The 21,663-nt window shown below is 43.8% G+C and overlaps 1 protein-coding gene and 1 pseudogene across 1 annotated transcript in view; one reads left to right on the top strand and one right to left on the bottom strand.

The window, feature by feature from the left end:
- The window catches only part of LOC129626171 (ankyrin repeat domain-containing protein 26-like), a 66,007-nt gene extending 61,568 nt beyond the window's left edge, over nucleotides 1-4,439 (top strand). The window contains exon 18 of the mRNA XM_055545375.1: nucleotides 3,850-4,439. Coding sequence (XP_055401350.1) covers nucleotides 3,850-4,094 — 245 coding nt within the window. The 3' untranslated portion in view covers nucleotides 4,095-4,439. The remainder of the gene's footprint in view (nucleotides 1-3,849) is intronic.
- A 9,417-nt stretch (nucleotides 4,440-13,856) lies between these two features.
- On the bottom strand, nucleotides 13,857-17,476 carry LOC129626170 (patched domain-containing protein 3-like; annotated as a pseudogene).
- Between the last annotated feature and the right edge of the window lie 4,187 nt (nucleotides 17,477-21,663).

Here is a 21,663-nt window from a genome sequence, read left to right as displayed (position 1 = left end):
GATCCCGGGGCCCCAAGTAATAGTTGGAGGACGCTGTGGTACTCGTAGGAGCCTGGACAACCTTTAGTAACTTAAAAGCTTTCAGATGGTTAGAGACAAACCCCATTTTACAGTTACAGATGTAAGGCAAAATAGCCATTAAACCAAGTTAAAACATAATCAAAATTAAAAGTTACATTATGTCCATGGTTACATCAGTCCATTTTAGGATTGTTCGATGTCATCAGCTCAAGAAGAGTGTCATATACGATTGTTGTCGGTGAGGGTATTCACAGAGTTGAAGAAAGTCCTTTCCTTGAAGCAGAGAAACCCTCCACACGAAGCCTTTCCCTGACAAGGAGGTTGAAAAGCTGAAAGCTGAGTCATATAGTTTATTTTAAGTTTTTAGGATCGATTACAATATCTGTGCACAAAAACAGTCTATCATAGACACAGTCCCTTCTTCTTAGGGGCAGTTCAAGCCTTCATTAAAGCCAGGAGTAGAACTTTAAACCAACTGTCTTGTGTTTCCTGAGTTAGTTTACACAGATGTCTTTTAATAACAGCTTTGGCCTTTTCAACCTTTCCTAAAGATTGAGATCTCCAGGATCAGTGTAAGTGATAGTCTATTTCTAGAACTTTTGACACTCCTTGAGTTACAGTAGCTTTAAGATGGACCACTGTTGCTCTGAACTTTAGAGTTTAAGATCCCAGTTACTTCGTGAGAAGTCAGTACAGTAAGGTTTTGCCCATTCCTTAACCTCAGGCTTTAGTGGATACTGCTTTTGATGTGAAAATAAGTGAGGGTCTTTGATCTTGATAATAACAGGAACGGCATTTTGTGCTCAACCCGCAGTTTTTCCATCAACCCACACTCTAGGATTTACATTTTGTTCAATCAAAAGAGCAGGCTCCATATTCGTGAAAACAGAAGCCTGGACCATGTTCAGTATATCCCTCCCTAGAAGGGATGAGGGAGACTCCAGCACAATCAGAAACTCCTGAGAAAACAGCACAGAGTTCCAGTTTCAGCTTAAAGGATGACTGAAATAATAGTGTTTGGCTTATCCTGACAGTCCCATTACAGTAGTGGATCAGGAGGAAAGCAGACAAAGGGCTTCACTGAGCACAGAGGAAGTTGCCCCAGTGTCCAAAAGAAAGTCGACTGATTGGGCCCCCAGTTATTAATACCCAGGTTTTGCAGGTATAATTAGGATGGGAGCTTGTGTGGGGACTCCCAGGCACTTTCAGTCCGAATTGCCTTGAGAGTCCAAACCCTGGGTCCTATGTCTCAGAGGGCAATCTCTCCTCAGGTGTGGTCATTTTGCCGATTAGATGCCTGAGGGCAATCCTGCTTGAGATGCCTCTCCTTTCCACCATAATAATAAGTCCACCCCTTTTCACCTGGGTTACTCTGGGCACTTCTCCTCAGACCATTTCAGAGTGGATCTAACAGACATTTTGGGGGCTTCAGTCTTTTGCCAGGTTTTTTTTCTCTTTTCCTCCTCGTATTCTTTACCATAATATACCATCTGAGCCAGCTGTAACAGTTTTTTGAAGACTGATTTGGTCTAAATGCCTGTTTTTGTAACTTATGACAGATACCTGGAGCTGACTGAGTAAGAAATCTATCTTTAAGATCATTCCTTTCTCTGTCCTTTTGGGATCAGCAGAGAGCCTCTTGTAGTCTATCTAGGAATTTATCAGGAGTTTTCTTCTCTCCCTGTTTTATGTCAGCCAACTTAGCATAGTTTAAAGTCTTAGTGTGCATTCCCTTGAGTCCTTCAAGATTACACCTGGCAAAGTGGTTCTGATCCTACCTTTTAGTCCCAGTCTGGCTCTATTGTGGGAACTGCTTGCCTCTCAGTAGGGAGGAGGGCTCTTTTGTTCCCTCTTTCCCCTTGTCTCATGCTCAAGCCATTCATTTCCAAAAGTAGTAGCTTCTCCCAAAACTTGAGTTCTCGGGTCAGGAGTCAGCATCTGTCCCAAGACATACATTATATCTCTCCAAGTAAGATCATAAAGTTAGTCCTATAAAGGCTTCTATGAATTGGGACTGTTTGAATTTCTACTGAGACTGAGGCAACCTGTTCTGGAAGGGCACCATGACTCAGCCTGTTTAGTTGGGAGCCCCAGGTACAGGGGCAAAGTAAGAGAACAGGAGGTAGCTGAAGGTTTCACATCCAAATCTGAACCCTTAGGACATAAGTCTGGCATGCCTTGCAGAGAGATAAGGAGCAACACATATGGCATTTCTACCCATTTCTCTTGTTTTCTGCAGGACTGATCTAATTGTAAAACTATTATAATTGAGACCATTCAACTGGCCAGTGTTCCCCATCTTCCAAAGGGTGCCATGGCCATTCAGTATCACAGAAAAAGATCAGGCGTGTCTTTTTTAAACTCTGGGGATCAAACTTGTCCCAGCTCTTTAAAATATATTTTAAAGAAGTGATTCTGGAACTGCTAGCTCCCATCTGTAAAAGAGAAAAATGTGGCATCCACAGCCATGGCTTCTTTCCACCGGAGGCATCCCTCCCTGCTCTAGGTGGGGGTGTAGACAGACTTCCCACCGAAGCTTTCCTTCCATGCTCAGATTTAATCTGTCCCTTACCAACACAGGTGCCTTACCGTACCTCACAGTTCTACCACTGAGGCAGGGTGGAGATGCACCAGGGGTAGACCTTATGGCATCTCAGACTGATGTCCAGTTCCTCACCATTAAGACCTTTGTCTGATTTTCACTCTTCCTCTGATGCCACCCAGGGTGGAGCAGAGTAGGTTTTCTGGAATGTTTCCCAAGCTAGGACTACTAGGGGAAGCATCAATGTTCCATGTGCCTGCGCACATTCCTGAGTATAGTCCTGATGACAGTAGAAGTGCTGAGTTATAAAGAGATGAATAAAAACCCAAGATGTCTCTTCTGAGTGTTGCCACACCAGTATATGTGATAGCAAAAGAGGGAGTGGAGGGTTGGCCGGCGAGAAAAAAATGATTTTTGTCCCCAAGCTACTAGGGCCAATCCTTCCAGTTCATTCCCAGTGATTTCACAAAAGGAATATCTAGGGAGTTGAGAGACAAGCCATTGGAGAGATTTCTCTGGTCTGCCAAGAGCTAGTCCTACCAAAGAAAGAAACCCACCCTACTTCCAATCTGACCAGATCCTGCAATTACCGATCTGTGTCTTCAAAAACCTCATGGTCACCAGCAATGCCGCTACCCACATAGATCAGAGGCACAGCAATGACAAAGACTTACTTTTAGGACCCTGGGCCCTGAGGCAAGCAGCCAAGAGAATGGCCTCTAGTTTGAGAGACGTTCCTGAAACTAGAGCTCCACCTCAGTCCCAAATGTGCTCTTGCAACTTTCAGCTCCTAGCAAGGCTAGGCACTTCCATCCATATAGTTTGAGGTTTAAGTAAAAGTACAGAATAACGGCATGGATCACAAGTCCCTTGAAAGTCTATGATCCGACAGATTAGGTTAGTAGTTCTAATTCCCCATGCAATTATGGAATGGTCAAAGAGACCAGGAAAAGGTGACCGAGAAAAGAAAGTTCAGTCCACATGCTTCGCCCATTTCTGGTCACTGCTCTTGCAGGGATGTTGGGTGTCTCTTGGCATTGGGAGGTCGGTATATAAACCCCAACAAGGCTCCCATTTGGGGGTCTGCCTTCAGTCATTTCAAGGCACTGCAAAACCCCAGAGCAGGGCTCATCACTTGCTTTGCTTAGGACATGTCATTCATTCACACAAGCACACTGCAAAATCAGTGAAACCTTGAGAGACAGGCAAAGAAAATGGTTTGAGTTGATCTTGTTAATTTTTAATGGATGTTAAAAATGTACAGAGACTGTTTCTTTCTCTAACAGGTGTTGGAGTTGATGACATGGATAGCATAAGCGAACAGATGTCCAATGTCTATTCAAAAGTGGCAGTATCCATGACAACCACCACCATCACCAATGTCCTGGCCTTCTATACAGGAATTATGGCCTCTTTCGAGTCTGTACAATACTTTTGCATTTATATAAGAACAACCCTGCTCTTTTGTTATTTTTATAACATCGCCCTGTTTTTGGAGCATTTATGGCCATGGATGATAAAAGAGAAGTAGTCTGTCAACACTGGCTGAAGAAGCAGGAAACTCCTGACCAAAAATATTCTTCATTAAAAAAGTCCTTCTGCCTCCCATGTAATTTTCTCCAAGATGAACATAAAGCTGATATCCATCCAATGAGTCTATTCTTTATTTTTAATTGAAGGATAATTGCTTTACAGAATTTTGTTGTTTTCTGTCAAACCTCAACATGAATCAGCCATAGGTATACATATATCCCCTCCCTATTGAACCTCTGTCCCATCTCCCTCTACATCCCACCCCTCTAGGTTGATACAGAGCACCTGTTTGAGTTTCCTGAGCCACACAGCAGATTCCCGTTGGATATCTATTTTACATATGGAATCCAGTGAGTCTATTCTTTAGAGAATTTATCCTTTTCTCACAAGCACTGAGTCCAAGTTTTTTGTAGTGCTCCTATACATTTTGTATATCATAAGTAGTATATATGGATGCTTCCACGTGCAGGAAGCTTTAGGCCTCCAAAATTCAGCAAGTTACGACTCCTATATCACACCATATTGTAATGTAGAAGAACATTTGTCAAGTTATGGTCCCAGGGTTATGGTTATCATTACTGAGACTCTTGAATGCTGGGATAAAGAAACAAGGCAAAAATTGGGAAAATGTCATCTGGCAGATTTTGAAAACAGTGAGTATGTAGATAAAAACCTTACAGAGTTTTGGTTACAAGAATATATAAAACATATGGAAACCCTCCATCAAGATATAAATGATAAGACAGTTTTCTAAGCAATAAACCCACTTTTTACATGGAATTTCCACTTTTTGTGTAGAACATTAATATTACATCATCACAGGAAATCATCTGTTCCCAGGCCTTCATTCAAACCATGGATATTTCTTCTTCAATAAGAAACTGATGTTACACCAGTTCCAAGACATGGCTGAGAAGTGTGAAGCTCCCTAATGGTATACTACCAGGCATTCATATATTTTGGCCAGTATTCTGCAATATTAGAAAACACTGTTCAAAATGTGACTTTTGCATCAACAGTTATGTTCATTGTTTCCTTATTGTTAATTTCTCATCCCCTGTGTTCTTTATGGGTAACTTTTGCTATTGCTTCTGTGATTATGAGCATCATGGGTTTATGGCCTTCTGGAATGACAATCTTGATATCATAGCCATGATTAATCTTGTCATTTGTATAGGGTTTTCCCTTGACTTTTCTGCTCACATTTATTATGCATTTGTTTCCAGTTCAGAGCCCTCAGTAAACTGAAAACCCATTGAGGCATTGTATCTGCTAGGCTACACTGTGTTTACATTTACAAAGTGCAGTTTCAACAATAATAGGGATGTATGTCCTATCTGCAGCTAAAGCGTACATCTTCAGGACACTTTTTCAGATTATTTCTTGTGACGGTATTTGGAGCTGCTCATGGTCTAATTTTATCTCAGTATTCTTAACCTTTTTTTGAAAGTTAGTTTGAAAAGCCACTAACAAAGACCAATTGCAGTATTCCTGATTGCCCCAATCCAATATGATGAAAACACACTATTAAGAATAGTCAATAGACTAAAACCAAAGGCTCGTTTCCTTGGCTTGGAAATACCATTTAAAAAAATGTTATTTAAAATATCCTAAGAGGGGAGAGAACAAGATGGCAGAGGAGTAGGTGGACATGGAGTACACCTCTCTGCACAGATACATCAGGAATACATCTTCAGACACAGAAGTGCATGCAGAACACCAGCTGAGAGCGGACAGGAGTACCCGACCAGTGGAAAAGAATATACAGAACCACGCAAAACTCAGCAGGATGAAGGAACTAGGGGGGAAAACAGGAGTCTTAGGAGGACTGGACCTGCCCTCAGCTGGTGGGGGAACTGAAGCAGGGGTCTGATCCCCATATCGGAAAAATTACCTGAGTCAGAGGAGAAACATTTAAGGCTGAGAGTGAAACAGATGATCTGTTGCAGCATAAATAAAATGAGAATCAGACAGTCCTTGTGGCAGTCATAAACCCTGGAAAGGGATGCAGGTCCCCTGGAAGGTACAGCAGCTGGGAGCTGGAGTTTAGGGACTGTGGAGCAATCCCAGGGCGAGGGCTGCTGTTGACTGCAGAGAGACAGATGGAGGGGATGTGAGGGAGGAGATTGTGGTGGGAAATGCCTGTGGTGAGAAATTCCTGAGCCATACAGCAAATTCCCATTGGCTATCTATTTTACATATGGAATCCAGTGAATCTATTCTTTAGAGAATATTTTAGTCCTTTTCTCACAAGCATTGAGTCTAAGTTTTTTGTAGTGCTCCTATACATTTTGTACATCATAAGTAGTATATATGGATGTTTCCAAGTGCAGGAAGCTTTCAATTCAGTTCAGTCGCTCAGTCGTATCTAACTGTCTGCAACCCCATGAATCTCAGCACACCAGGCCTCGCTGTCCATCATAAACTCCCGGAGTTTACTCAAATTCATGTCCATTGAGTTGGTGATGCCATCCAGCCATCTCATCCTCTGTCATCCCTTCTCCTCCTGCCCCCAATCCCTCCCAGCATCAGGGTCTTTTCCAATGAGTCAACTCTTCGTATGAGGTGGCCAAAGTATTGGAGTTTCAGCTTTAGCATCAGTCTTTCCAATGAACACCCAGGACTTGAACCTCCAAAATTTGGCAAGTTACAACTCCTATATCACACCATATTGTAATGTAGAAGAAGAACATTTGTCAAGTTATGGTCCCAGGGTTATGGTTATCATTACTGAGACTCTTGAATGCTGGGATAAAGAAACAAGGCAAAAATTGGGAAAATGTCATCTGGCAGATTTTGAAAACAGTGAGTATGTAGATAAAAACCTTACAGAGTTTTGGTTACAAGAATATATAAAACATATGGAAACCCTCCGTCAAGATATAAATGATAAGACAGTTTTCTAAGCAATAAACCCACTTTTTACATGGAATTTCCACTTTTTGTGTAGAACATTAATATTACATCATCACAGGAAATCATCTGTTCCCAGGCCTTCATTCATGGATATTTCTTCTTCAATAAGAAACTGATGTTACACCAGTTCTGAGACATGGCCGAGAAGTGTGAAGCTCCCTAATGGTATACTACCAGGCATTCATATATTTTGGTCAGTATTCTGCAATATTAGAAAACACTGTTCAAAATGTGACTTTTGCATCAACAGTTATGTTCATTGTTTCCTTATTGTTAATTTCTCATCCCCTGTGTTCTTTGTGGGTAAATTTTGCTATTGCTTCTGTGATTATGGGCATCAAAAGGTAGAAATATTTCAAATGCCCATCAAGAGATAAGTAGATAAACAATGTGGTATATACATAAAATAGAATATTATTCAGCCATGTAAAGGAACTCATGCTACAACATAGATAATCCTTGAAAACATTATGATAAGCAAAATAAGTCAATCACAAAAGGACAAATACTGTATGATTCCACTTATATGAAATCTCTAGAATAGGCAAATTCATAGAAACAGAAACTAGATTAAAAATTAGCTGAGACTTGGGGAAGACAATGGGGAAATATTACTTAATGGTTACTGAGTTTGTTTGGAGTGATGGAAAATATTCATAGATAGTGTGATGGTTGCACAACACTGTGAATGTAGTTAATGCCACTGATCTGTCTACTTAAAAATGGTTTTTGAAATGGTACATTTTATGTTAGAAATAGTATATGTTAGGTAGTTAGAAGAGGAAAAGGGAGTCCAAAATGGTGGTGGCTAAAAGACAAAGAAAGGAAAATGCCCCTCAAAATGGAACAAAAGTAAATCTGAGGACCAGAGTGAGAGTCTCAGGTGAAACAAACAGCCCTCCTGGCTGGCCCAGTTTACATACAGCAGACTCAGAGGGGGAAGACAAATGGATAAAAGCAGGAAGCCAAGAAGGACTGAGGTCTCTCCTTTGGGGTCAGCCCGCCCTCATGCCTTGAGGGTGTACTCTCCTTTGCTTGCTGAATAAAACTCTAAGCTGTAACCAAGCTCTAACACTGGCCCACCATTTCAAATCTTTGCTGCAGAGAGACAGACCCAAGGAAATTACACACTCCCCAGACATAGCTTGTGTTGTGACTTGGATTTCACCTGGCTGAAACAACCTCGGCTCAGCCCCTGTGAGGTGGAGGCCAAGCACAGCAGAAACCAACTCTTCGAAAGCTCCCACAGTGGAAGCTGAATGTGAATAAAACCCAGTGCAATGCAAGTGACAAGAAGCCCAGCATGCTGGAAGCCAGGACAGCAAAAACAAATGTGGCAGAAAGCTCACGTGGCTCAGTCTCAGATTCCAGAAGACTTCTGGTTAAGGTAGGGGGTCCTCACCCCTATGGCTAGGAGGACATATAGCTCACAAAATCTTAATTCCTAAACAATCTATCATTTCTTGTTTCCTCGAACCCCCTGCAAACAGGCAAGCGGCACTGGGTGCATTGAGGGACTCTGGCAGGTGTGTCCTGAAGGCTCTCCTATCTGCTGTGCCTTAGTACCTGTTGCCCAAGTGGGTGAGGGTTCTTCTGTCCTTAATCTTCTTTGTGCCAAGAATCAGACCAATGAAAACTGTGAGCACAGGTCAGGTATTTAGCAGATTCTCCAGCAGATTTTGAAGGGGATTCCTCAGCATGTTTTTCCCACTGCTTTTTCCTCCCATCCTTCAGCTCCTCTCTCCATCTATGCCACTGCTTACTAAGTATTGGGCAGGTCATCATCTTTCCTGAAGGGGAAAAGTTGTGTTTGAAACCGTTTACCTAAGACTGGGACTCAAAACCATGTGGCTCTGTGCTATGCTTAGCCACTCGGTCGTGTCTGACTGGGACTTGAGCCTGGCAAAAACCCACAGTGCCTGGTTTCAGGACCTAATGAAGCTCAGGTTCTTGATGTCTCATTGCAAAAAGAATTCAGTGAGAGACACAGTGATAGGTAAGAGGTAGATTTGTTCAGATTTAGAGAGAAGCACATTCCATAGGGCATGGGCCATCACAGAGTGCAGTGGCCAGGGAATGTGGTGTGGTTAGTTTTTGAAAGCTGGGTGATTTCATATGCTAATGAGTGGGAGGATCATTCCAACAATTGGAGAACCAGCCACGCCTTGGTCTTTGGATAGTGCCTTGGAACTATCCTGTCACCTCTGTGTGTGTCATTTAGCTTGCAGATTGAGAATCAAGGTTTAGTTGAATTTGACTTGTCTGTCATCTTAATCAGTTTATAATATGCCCTTGGGCTATGTCATTCTTTCAAAAGTTGTGCCTTGCCCCCTTTGCTCCTGTTTCATGCTCTTTTCCTGAGCCCCGTCTGGGCCCACAATGTTGCCTCTACAATCTTCTGGAAGAACAACTAGAAGATAGCTGGCCTTTGGGAGGGAAACACTGTGTAATATCCAATCCCTCTAGATATTCAAGCCTTCATCTTCCACGTTTCCTACAACATGTGCAACAACAGCATCTCTCAGTGAACCTGCTAGGGCAGGTGACAGACACACAGTGCCTCCTAGAAGTCCATCTGTTGGTGGCATCCCTTCAAGGGCAATTGAGCAGGCTTCCAGGGATAATGTTTGCCACTTTGGGAGTTAGCCCTGAAGGCTGTTTGGGCCCAAACCATTCCTACCCTTCTTCTAAAGTTACAAACATAACCCCAGATCAAATCTCCACTCCACTTTTATGGAAAATCTGATTTGTTGCCTCTTATCAATATGTTCTTAAGCCACTTACTAATTCCTACAACCAGGACCCTGCCCCCTTGTAGGCAACATCACTCCACCCCACTTATTATTAAAATACTCTTAATGCCCAGAGCAGGACCAGATAACCCACTCCTTTGCCATTACTTCTGCTATTACCTAAAGTGGGTCTATGACAATGAAATGTTTACCATTGGAAACACCCTAAACTGCTCTTATGGAGGACTAGGGGAAGAAATCAGTGACTTACATTACTTCAGAGCAATAAGAGATTAAGGCTTATGGCTATTTCACCAGGTTCCCAGTCTCAGGACACAGGCTTGGATTGCTTTACCTCATGGTATCTATTTCCATCCTCAGTGGACAAACCAGCAATGAGTTAAGGTTACAGCCCCTTAATCCTATCCAGCACTAGTCATGCTGGAGACCTTGGAAACACCCAACTCCAGCCTGGGAGTCCCAGGAGGTCAACCTGCCTTGACCTGCCTAGGGATCCAGGCCCTGGGAGGTTGTCATGCCTCATCCTGCATGGGGACCTGCCAGTCCAGCAGTCCCAGGAGGTCGACACGCCTCAACCTGCCCAGGGACCCAATTCTCAAGAGGCCGACCTGTCTCAACCTGACCCAGGATTCCATCTCCAGAAGGCTGTCTCCTCAATCTGCCTGGGGATCTGTACCCTGACCTGGGGATGCCCAGCTCTCAGGCTGCAACAGTACTGGGTAGGATAAGCTTCAAAAAGACTTACCCCTAAGGAAGTCCACCCATAGAAATAAAAGGAAGCCTATTAGTTGTGGGACTGTGCCCAGTCTCAGCAATAACTCAGGAGTCCAGTGAGAACCCCATTGCCTTTCTGGAAAGTCTAAAAGAGGCCCTCCAAAAGTTTACCAATCTGGACTTAGACTCTTATGAGGGTGATTTTAAAGGACAAAGTACTTTTCCAATGTGCATCAGACATCAGGATAAAGCTACAACATCTACAACTGCAGGACCTTGCTGACTCTTTAAATAAGATGGTACAGACAGTCACCAATACTTTTAATAACAGAGAATAGGAGAAGGACGCCAAGGCCCAGGAAAGGGAGAAAAGGAAAGAGACAAGCCATGCCCAGATGCTGGCCCTGCTCCAGGGGAGCCCTATGGCAAACCCCAAGTCCTTAAATGACAAGGTATGAGGCAAATGCCTAATCTGTAGACAGGCAGGACATTGGGTCAAAGAGTATCCAAACCGTGACAAGTCTCCTAAAACAGCTTGCTACAGATGCCATTAGTTGGGACACTGGGCAGCACTCTGCCCTCAGGACCCAAGAGCCTGAAGGTCAAGTGCCAAGCCTTCCCTCATGATGGTTCAACAGGACTGAAGCAGCTCACTCCAGCCAGCCCGCCTATCACAGATAATCATCATGGGGCTGGAGCCAAGGGTGCAACAGGATGTGGCAGGTAGGTCCGAGAATTTCTTGGTTGACACAGGGGCTACCTACTCTGTCCTGACCTTCTACTCTGGAGCCTTCTCCTCCCAAACCTGTGCCATTTTGGTGCTATAAGAAAAACAACTATAAAAAAATTCACCTGAGCACTTCTTTGTTGCTGGGATGGACAAATATTTTCCCACCAGTTTCTGGTGGTCCCTGAGTATCCTACTCCATTATTGGTAAGAGATCTTTCTCTACCTTCGAAATCTTGCAGCTATTGCAGTCCTGATACAAGATGCTTTAAAACTCTCTCTTGGGGGCAAACTATTTTTACCAGTCACCAGGTAAAACAACTCCTGAATGGGAGAGGCCATTTATGGATGTCTGATCAAAGGATCCTCAGGTATCAAGTAGTGCTGATGGAAAATCCAGGCCTGACTATATCCCCTTGTGAGGTTCTTAACCCTGCCACCCTCCTGCCTACCACCAAGGGCTTTCTCCCCTTTCATTCTTGCCTAGAAACCTTGGACCACTGGACAAAACCGTGAGAAGGATTGTCAGAAGATCCTCTGACCAATCCTGGGGAAATCTGGTACACTGATGGAAGTAGCTTCATCTTGGGTGGAAAAAGAAGAGCTGAATATGCAGTAAGCTCCAATTTTGAGACCATAGAAGCTAAACCTTTGCCACCAGGTACTTCAGCCCAATTGGCTGAGCTCATAGCCCTGACTCAAGTTTTAAAGCTGGGAAAAGGAAAAAGAGTAGCCATTTACACTGACTCCAAGTCTGCCTTTCTGGTGCTACATGCACATGTGGCTATTTGGAAAAAAAGAGGCCACTTGACCACCCGAGGGTCCCCAATCAAGTATGGTGATCAAATCCTTAGGCTTCTGGAGGCATCCACCTGCCCGCTGAGGTTTCAGTCTCCCATTGTAAAGGACACCAAAAAGGGAGCACGGAAGTGGCACGAGGGAACCAAGCAGCTGATCAAGGAGCTAAGAGAGCAGCATTACAGAACAATGACCTGATAGGGTTGCCACCCTAGTTCCGCAGACTACTTTGCCAGAAACTCCTTCATAAACTGAAGGTGAGACTCTTAAAGCTAAGAGTAAGTGCTTTCAAAAAGATCATATGGGGTGATTCCAAAAGGAGGGACTCCTTTTTCTGCCTGGGAACCTCCAGTGGAAGTTGGTTTACTCCTTACAAGCCCACCACTCATTTAGGGGAGAAGGCCCTCCAAAGATTACTAGAAAGGTCCTTCAGAGGAACAGGCCTCCAAACGACTATAAGGCAAGTCGTCTCCTCTTGTCCCCTTTGCCAATTAAATGACCCCCAAGGAGCTCAAAAACCCCAGCTGACCCAGCCCATCCAATGGTGTGGGACCTACCCAGGAGAGGACTGGCAGATGGACTTCACCCAGATGCCAGTTTCTCAAGGGTATAAATACCTACTAGTCATGATAGATACATGCACAGGATGGATTGAAGGCTTACCACCCAGACTGAGAAGGCTGAGGAGGTGGTAAAAAAAAAAAATCTGTTCCACAAAATCATTCTGAGATTTGGTCTGCCCAGATCATTACAAAGTGACAATGGGAAATCATTTACTCCTAAGGTCACCCAAGGGGTCTCTAAAGCATTGGGCATTACTTATTATCTCCATTGTGCCTGGAGGCCTCAATCTTCAGGAAAAGTAGGAAGAGCCAACCAATTCTTAAAACTAGAGATAAAAAGGATAACCCCAGGAGACCTCCCTGGGATGGAAGGAGCTTTACCAATAGCTCTCCTATGCACCCATATTGCCCCTAAGGAAAAGGTTGGTCTTAGTCCTTATGAGAGGCTATATGGGAGACCTTTTGTTTATGTCAATGACCCCTTCCTAGATCCAGAGGCTCATGGTATAAGCCTCTGGTCTTATACCATGGCTATTGGGCAATTCCAACAATATATACACTTGTAGGGTGTCAATCAGGACCCAATAGATTCTAAAGAGCCACCACTGTATGCTCCAGTGACTCAAGTCCTATTTAAAGTCTGGAAAGATGTATCCCCAAAGGCTCAACTCCAGCCCACATGGAAGGACTCCTACCTACCCTGTAATACTTTCTACCCCCATAGTAGTCAAGGTACCAGGGCATGACTCTTGAATTCACTACTCATGAGTCAAACCATGGAATGAAAGAGAAGAGGACACTCAATACGCCTGTGAGCCTCTGGGAGATCTCAGATATCTATTCAAGACTACAATCGACTGCATATTCAAGAATACCGTAAAAATCAAGTTTCTGGGGATAATATTTCTCAAGATAGATTTAAAGAACCAACAATGCTTGCCAGGGGTTGTATTCCAAAATAGACAAGAGATAGATCTCCTGATCCCTGAACAAGAAGGGACTTGAACCATCTTGAATAAGATGTGTTGTTTCTGGGTAAATACCTCCAGCTAAGTTAAAGAAAGTCTCACAGTCCTCAAGAAAAACATTCAGATCCTACAGGATCTCAAAGAATGAGCTGCAGAGTTCTCAGGGTGGCTACGATCTCTCTTTGGGGGCTCCTTCTCCTGGTGATGGGGAATTTGGAGTTGGCTAATGCCCCTACTCGGAGAAGGCATTGGCACCCCACTCCAGTACTCTTGCCTGGAAAATCCCATGGATGGAAGAGCCTGGTGGGCTGCAGTCCATGGGGTCGCTAAGAGTCAGACATGACTGAGCGACTTCATTTTCACTTTTCACTTTCATGCATTGGAGAAGGAAATGGCAACCCACTCCAGTGTTCTTGCCTGGAGAATCCCAGGGACGGGGGAGCCTGGTGGGCTGCCGTCTATGGGGTCGCACAGAGTCGGACAAGACTGAAGCGACTTAACAGCAGTAAGCAATGCCCCTACTAATCCCTGTGATCACCATATTGATGCTGCTTATGATTGTTCCATGTATGATCAATTGTTTAACCCATTTTGTCTCTGCCCAGGTCAACAAGCTGCAACATGCAGTGCCAGTTCAACAAGGATATATAAAACTACACCCAACCACAGAAAATATCACTCACTCTTAGATGGACACCATTATAAGGACTCTGAGGCTTCAGACTGGCAAGAAGGGGAGGCCCTTTTCCACTCACCATCCCACCTCAGCAAAGTAGCCATCGAGAGCTTGACGCCCCAATTCCCAAAGAATTGGGCCTCCGGTCTCTTGAGGTGGGAATGTTAGATGTTAGAATAGGAAAAAGGAGTCCCAAATGGTGGTGGCTAAAAGACAAGAAAGGAAAAAGCATGCAAAAATGGAACGAAAGAAAACCTGAGGGCTGAAGTGAGACCCTCAGGTGAAACAAACAGCCCTCCTGGCTAGCCCAGTTTACATAAGGCAGACTCAGGGGGAGGAGACAAATGTATAAAAACAGGAAGCCAAGATGGATTGAGGCCTCCCCTTTGGGGTCAGCTTGCCCTCATGCCTCGAGGGTATACTTTCCTCTGCTTGCTGAATAAAAGTCTGAGCTGTAATCGAGCTGTAACACTGTTCCACTGTGTTTCAAATCTTTGCTGTGGAGAGACAGAACCAAGGAAATTACATACTACCCCAACATATCTAGACATTATATTTATTACACAATAAAATATTTTTTAGAATTTACTAATAAAATTGTTTTACCTTTAGCATGATACAATTGCAATTAATATGATTAGAAGGAATGCCAAGTGAAACAAGGGGACCACTGTCATAGAAGTTGCCTTAAATTCCAGTTGTCTAGAAAGTGATGTAAAGTAGAGGACCTGCCACAAAAATATATTCAGGTAAATAACCTTCAATTATGATATTGTGTGTGAGTTACATATGATATTACAACACTATAGTTTATTGATTTAAACATTAAAATTCAGTAAAAAATCAAAATATATGGATTATGATTTTAGAATATAGAAGGTAATAGAGATTTGCTTCTTCCCACAAATCTCTGGCATGCTTTTCAAAGTTTCTTTCACAGTCTAAAGTTTAAAACTCTTGAATACACAAAATCTGAATCTTATACAAAACTGTGAAAGCATTAATTACTATAGACATTATGACTTTTTCTAAACTTCTATTAGGTTGTTATCTTTTACTATTTTAACTGCACAAACACCATTTCAGAAACTGAGTATTAAAAGGCTTTTTCCAGAAGGTGTCTTCTCATTTTCACCAGTTTTATTCAGAGTACTAGGTTTGCCGGCACAAAAATTACTGAACAGCTAATATGTGCCTGGAGAAGGCAATGACACCCCACTCCAGTACTCTTGCCTGGAAAATCCCATGGATGGAGGAGCCTGGCAGTCCATGGGGTCGCTAAGAGTCGGACACAACTGGGTGACTTCACTTTCACTTTTCACTTTCATGCATTGGAGAAGGTAATGGCAACCCACTCCAGTGTTCTTGCCTGGAGAATCCCAGGGATGGGGGAGCCTGGTGGGCTGCCGTCTATGGGGTCGCACAGAGTCGGACACGACTGAAGAGATTTAGCAGTAGCAGCAGCAATATGTGCCTGGCACTATGCTATAATTTACTTTTTAAATGGTCATCTTTCTTTCTCAAAAACATCATGCAACTTTTGTTTAAAGTTTTGTCTTTTTATTCTAATGAATTCCAAATGAAGTTTAGGGGGCTCCCAGAAATAGCAAAGGCTTAAACTGGAAGTAAGAATTTCAGAGTAATTTGACCAGAAAACCAAATTAAACCTGAAGATCAACATCTGTACTGAACAGACCTACCCTGAGAACGTACAATTTGTGTTTTTAACCAGAATGTTGCTGCTGCTGCTGCAGTCGTGCCTGACTCTGTGCGACCCCATAGACGGCAGCCCACCAGGCTCCCCCGTCCCTGGGATTCTCCAGGCAAGAACACTGGAGTGGGGTGCCATTTCCTTCTCCAGTGCATGAAAGTGAAATGTTATCAAGGACTTAAGATTTGAGGCATTCTTCCTTTTTCTTTTCTTTTTTTTTTTTAGGACCTATCTCCTTTTACTTTATTTCAAAAAAAAATTATTATAGTATAGTTGCTTTACAGTGTTGTGTTAGTTTCATGTGTACAGCACAGTGAATAAGTTATACACATATCCACTTTTTTTTAGATTCTTTCCTGGCTCTCTTCAGTGTGCTATTTTAAGAAAGTTGGATTAAGGATCAATTACAGCAGAGCACACCTAGCTTCCAGTCAAGGACTCTATCTGATAATCTGGGAGTGCTGCTGCTATGGTACTTGAAACAAGTCCTCTTAACCCTCCCACCTTCTCCTGGCCTCCCTATAAACCCCAGCCGCTAGGTACCTTGATCTTCTTCAAGGCCAGACTCTTTTCAAGGCTGCCAACCTTCTCAGGAAATGGATCATCCACACCTTGCTACCTTAGTTTTCCTCTCCTTCACCTGTCTTCAGGTAGTCCTGCAGCCTCATGGCTTTGGCCTGGAGAAGTAACTGGCTCAGCCCAATCCTCTCACAGTTCCTCCCAGGATGTTGGCCAGGTAGATGATCTGACAGGCTAGGCTGTAGATGGGGAAGGTGTAGGTTTTCAGATTGAGGCCCTTGTTCCTTTTCCAGGCGAACAAGAGTGGATTGGAGGAGGGACACAGGAGCCCTGGTTCTTAGCACACACCTCGTTGTAGGGGATCTGGGTTCCACTGTCCTGTGTCACAATCAAAACCTGCACCGGGTCATCCATCTTGCAAATTTCTTCTAAGATTTCCAGCTCCAGCAGTGTCTCAGTGTTGGAGACCACTAGGATGGAGGCATAATTGACCTCGGTGCTCTTCCTAGAGACGGAGAAGATGAGAGAGAGTCGTTGGCGGTGAAATGTCCTGCACAAAGCGTCGCGCAGCCTTGGCGGGTCTCCCTACCTGGGTGTACTGCTCCTCGAGGTCGTCTTCTTCATCCTGGGGCTGGTAAATCAGGCCAGTGCCGAGAAAGGCCTTTAACACCATGGGCAGCAGCAGATCCAGGGATGCGAGCCCGCCTTTCAGTCCACCTGTCCGAAGGCCCGGGACAGCGGCGCCTCCAGGCAGTTGGTGTGGCAGCGGGGCCGCTGGGCCAGTTGGTTCTCAGACCGCGATGCTGGCCGGAGGTGGTGGAGCCTCAGCGGCGACTTACCGCCCACCCAAGCTCGGTTCCAGTCTTGACCAGAGGCCGAGGGCGGCTCCGGCTCCAGGCCACGCCCTGCGGGAGGCCAGCTCTCTCTCTCCAGGTCAGGCCCCAGCTTCAACCCAGGCCCCTGGGACTTGGACCCAGGCTCTTGCCCCGCCTCCTGCTCCGGCTCTGGTGCAACCTTCGAGGGATTAAGGCTCATTTCCAGGAAGGAAAGGCCACGTTCTCAAACAGCACAGAAGATCAGAAAGGAGCTGTTGGACCGAGCACTCCTCTCCACCCACCCAACGGTTTCCTGGAGAACTTCTAAGCGAGTCTGTTTGAACCTGGGCTGCTCGTGCCCGAAAGCTAGAACGTCGTTGGCGGTCACGTGGTAGCCTCAGTTCAGTTCAGTTCAGTTCAGTCACTCAGTCATGTCCGACTGTTTACGACTCCATGGACTACAGCACGCCAGGCCTCCCTGTCCTTCACCAACACCTGGAGCTTGCTCAGACTCATGTCCATGGAGTCGGTGATGCCTTCCAACCATCTCATCCTCTGTCATCCCCTTCTCCTGCCTTCAATCTTTCCGAGCATCAGGGTCTTTTTCAAGGAATCAGTTCTTTGCATCAGGTGGCCGAAGTACTGCAGCTTTCACCTTCTGCATCAGTCCTTCCAATGAATATTCAGGACTGATTTCCTTTAGGATGGACTAGTTGGATCTCCTTGCAGCGATAAGATCTCCAAGAGTCTTATTCAACACTACACTTCAAAAACATCAATTTTTCCGCACCCAGCTTTCTTTATAGTCCAACTCTCACATCCATACATGACTACTGGAAAAACCATAGCTTTGACTAGACAGACCTTTGTCGGCAAAGTAATGTCTCTGCTTTCTAATATGTTGTATAAGTTGGTCATAGCTTTTCTTCCAAGGAGCAAGTGTCTCTTAATTTCACAGCTGCAGTCACCACCTGCAGTGGTTTTGGGGCCCCTCAAAATAAAGTCTGTCACTGTATCCATTGTTTCCCCATCTATTTGCCATGATGTGATGGGACCAAATGCCATGATCTAACTAGCCCCCAATTTGTCCCTGGCACCCATCCTCTCAGGATTTAGTTAATACAAGAGGCACTTCTTAAGGCGAATGAAATGAGTGCTTATACGACTCACAATTGACTGGGAGAATTTGGCTTGTTCAGGTACACACACACACACACACACACACTCACACACACAAAAGGCATAGACTTTCCCTGTGTTCTAAGTGGGAGATTTTACCTTTGAGGGGATGATCCAGAAGCATGGTTCTCAGGTAAGGCTTTGGTGAACCTGGTCCAGCACAGTTTGTTATTTTTATTCTTTACAGACATAATGTTCTCCTTGTAAAAAGTTAGAAGTAAATGCATAAAATAAAAAGTGGGAAAGGAAGAACCCAAAGCCCAGTTCTAAAATTTCCTTGTATCGCATTCCTATTCTTAACAGAAGTGTTAAAAAGTGGGCGCTTATCCTTACAAACCATTTTCTTTGCATTTGCAAGCATATCCAGATATATGCAAGTATATCTTTTTCATAAATATTATTGCACTATCTGTGTATGCGAGACCTGGGTTTGATCCCTGGGTTGGGAAGATCCTCTGGAGAATGGAAATGCTACCCACTCCAGTATTCTGGCCTGGAGAATTCCATGGACTGTATATTTCATGGGGTGGCAAAGAGTCAGACAGGGCTGAGCAAAAAAGAAAAAAATTCTGTATGCAGATTACATTTTTAACCAAACACATCAAAGGATCTTAACATGTAACTGTATGTAGATTTACCTTTTTCTTTTGAATTGCTTTATAATTTTCCATTGTATGGCTGGGACATAAATTAGCCATAACATTATTGATAGATCTGTAGGTTGTTTAGAAGTTTTGCTGATATGAACAGTGCTAAGTGAACAAATCTTTTTCTTAGAGCACAAGAACTGTATTTGTAAGATGATTTTGTAGAATGGGATTTACTGGACCAAAGGATATCCCATTTTAAATTTCAGAGTTCTTAATAAAATCCATAGAAGTTGGACTTTCCCAATTGCTCAGCAGGTAGAAAATCTGCTTGCAATGCAGGAGACACACCCTGGAGATGTGGGTTTGATCCCTGGGTGGGGAATAGCCCCTGGAGAAGGAAATGGCAACCCACTCCAGTATTCTTGCCTGGAAATTCCCATGGATGGAGGAGCCTGGTGGGCTACAATCCATGGGGTCGCAAAGAGTTGGATACGACTGAGCAACTTCACTTTCACCTTTTCCTGGTTTCCCTTTTGGACGAGTCACATTTTCTTCTTCACTATAGAAACTATCCGTGTGCTAAGGAAATAATCGCTTGTTCCTGTGCTTCAAGCAATGAAGATCCCCCTGCTCTGTTCTCCCACCCCCATTTTGCTGGTTGCCATGCCTTATGTTTGCAGTTGAATTAACTTAATTTTTTTAATGAGTTCTGGATTTTGTTACATAATAAACGGTCGTTTTCCTTGCACTAGGGCTTCCCTTGTGTCTCAGCTGGTAAAGAATCTGCCTGCAATGCGAGAGACCTGGGTTTGATCCCTGGGTCGGGAAGATCCCCTAGAGAAGGGAAAGGCTACCCACTCCAGTATTCTGGCCTGGAGAATTCATGAACTATACAGTTCATGGGGTCGAAAAGAGTCAGACACCACTGAGCGACTTTCACTTTCACTTTCCCTTGCAGTAATTATAATCTAATATAATTATAATTATATAATATATATTATATAATTATAATATAATCTTTAAAATTTCCATATATTCCTTTTTTAAATTGTTGAAGTATAGTTGATTTGTAGTTGTGTTAATTTCTGGTGTACAGCAAAGTGATTCAGCTATACATATAAGTATACTTTTTATTTTTTAAGGTGGCCAAACATTTTATTCAGGCTACTGCAGTAGCAGAGAGACTTCAGTGTAAGCTGAGCTCACCTTTGCTGAAACAAAAGATAGGAGTGAGAGGGTAACAGGCAGGAAGGCTAGGGGGTCTCCAAAATAAGAAAATAGACTGCAAGTGTTAGACATTTTTATCTCTCTCTTAAGCGGCAGGATGGAGATGGCAACCCACTCCAGTACTCTTGCCTGGAAAATCCCATGGACGGAGGAGCCTGGTAGGCTACAGTCCATGGGGTCACAAAGAGTCGGACACGACTAAGCAACTTCACTTTCACTTTTCACTTTCCTGCATTGGAGAAGGAAATGGCAGCCCACTCCAGTGTTCTTGCCTGGAGAATCCCAGGGACGGGGGAGCCTGGTGGACTGCCATCTATGGGGTCGCACAGAGTCGGACACGACTGAAGCAACTTAGCAGCAGCAGCAGCAAGGGGTGGGAGGAAACAAACTACAAGTGTCAGATTTTTTTCCTTCTCTATGCAAATTTAAAAGGAGATATCTTTTAAAATTCTGTGTTGCCATGACTACACCTGGTTCCATCTGAACTTAACTTTTCTCAAACCTTGAGCTAAGCAATGCATTTTTCTTATGGAAACATTTTTCTTAAGCTATGTTAATGAACTATGTACTTACTCTAGACTCTGTCTTTCTTCACAACAGAGATCTTCACGACCCAGATAATCAGGATGGTGTGATCACTCACCTAGAGCCAGACATCCTGGAATGCAAAGTCAAGTGGGTCTTAGGAAGCATCACTATTAACAAAGCTAGTGGAGGTGATGAAATTCCAGTTGAGCTATTTCAGATCCTAAAAGATGATGCAGTGAAAGTGCTACATTAAATATGCCAGCAAATCTGAAAAACTGAGCAGGGGCCACAGGACTGGTAAAGGTCAGTTTTCATTCAAATCCCAAAGAAAGGCAATGCCAAAGAACGCTCAAACTACCACACAATTGCACTCATCTCGCATACTAGCAAAGTAATGCTCAAAATTCTTCAAGCCAGCCTTCAACAGTACATGAATTGTGAACTTCCATATTTTCAAGCTGGATTTAGAAAAGGCAGAGGAACCAGAGATCAAATTGCCAACATCCATTGGCTCATTGAGAAAGCAAGAGAGTTCCAGAAAAACATCTACTTTTGCTTTATTGACTATGCCAAAGCCTTTGACTGTGTGGATCACAACCAACTGTGGAAAATTCTGAAAGAGATGGGAAACCAGAGCACCTGACCTGCCTCTTGAGAAATCTGTATCCAGGTCAGGAAGCAACGGTTAGAACTGGACATGGAACAACAGACTGGTTCCAAATCAGGAAAGGTGTATATCAAGGCTGTATATTGTCACCCTGCTTATTTAACTTATATGCAGAGTACATCATGAGAAATACTGGACTGGATGAAGCAGAAGCTGGAATTAAGATAACTGGGGGAAATATCAATAGCCTCAGATATGCAGATGATACCATCCTTA

This window comes from Bubalus kerabau, chromosome 13 (genome assembly GCF_029407905.1).
Source record: "Bubalus kerabau isolate K-KA32 ecotype Philippines breed swamp buffalo chromosome 13, PCC_UOA_SB_1v2, whole genome shotgun sequence".
NCBI classification, from domain to species: domain Eukaryota; kingdom Metazoa; phylum Chordata; class Mammalia; order Artiodactyla; family Bovidae; genus Bubalus; species Bubalus kerabau.
The sequence above is the reverse complement of the archived record's forward strand: the minus strand, read 5'-3'. Positions and strand labels throughout refer to the sequence as shown.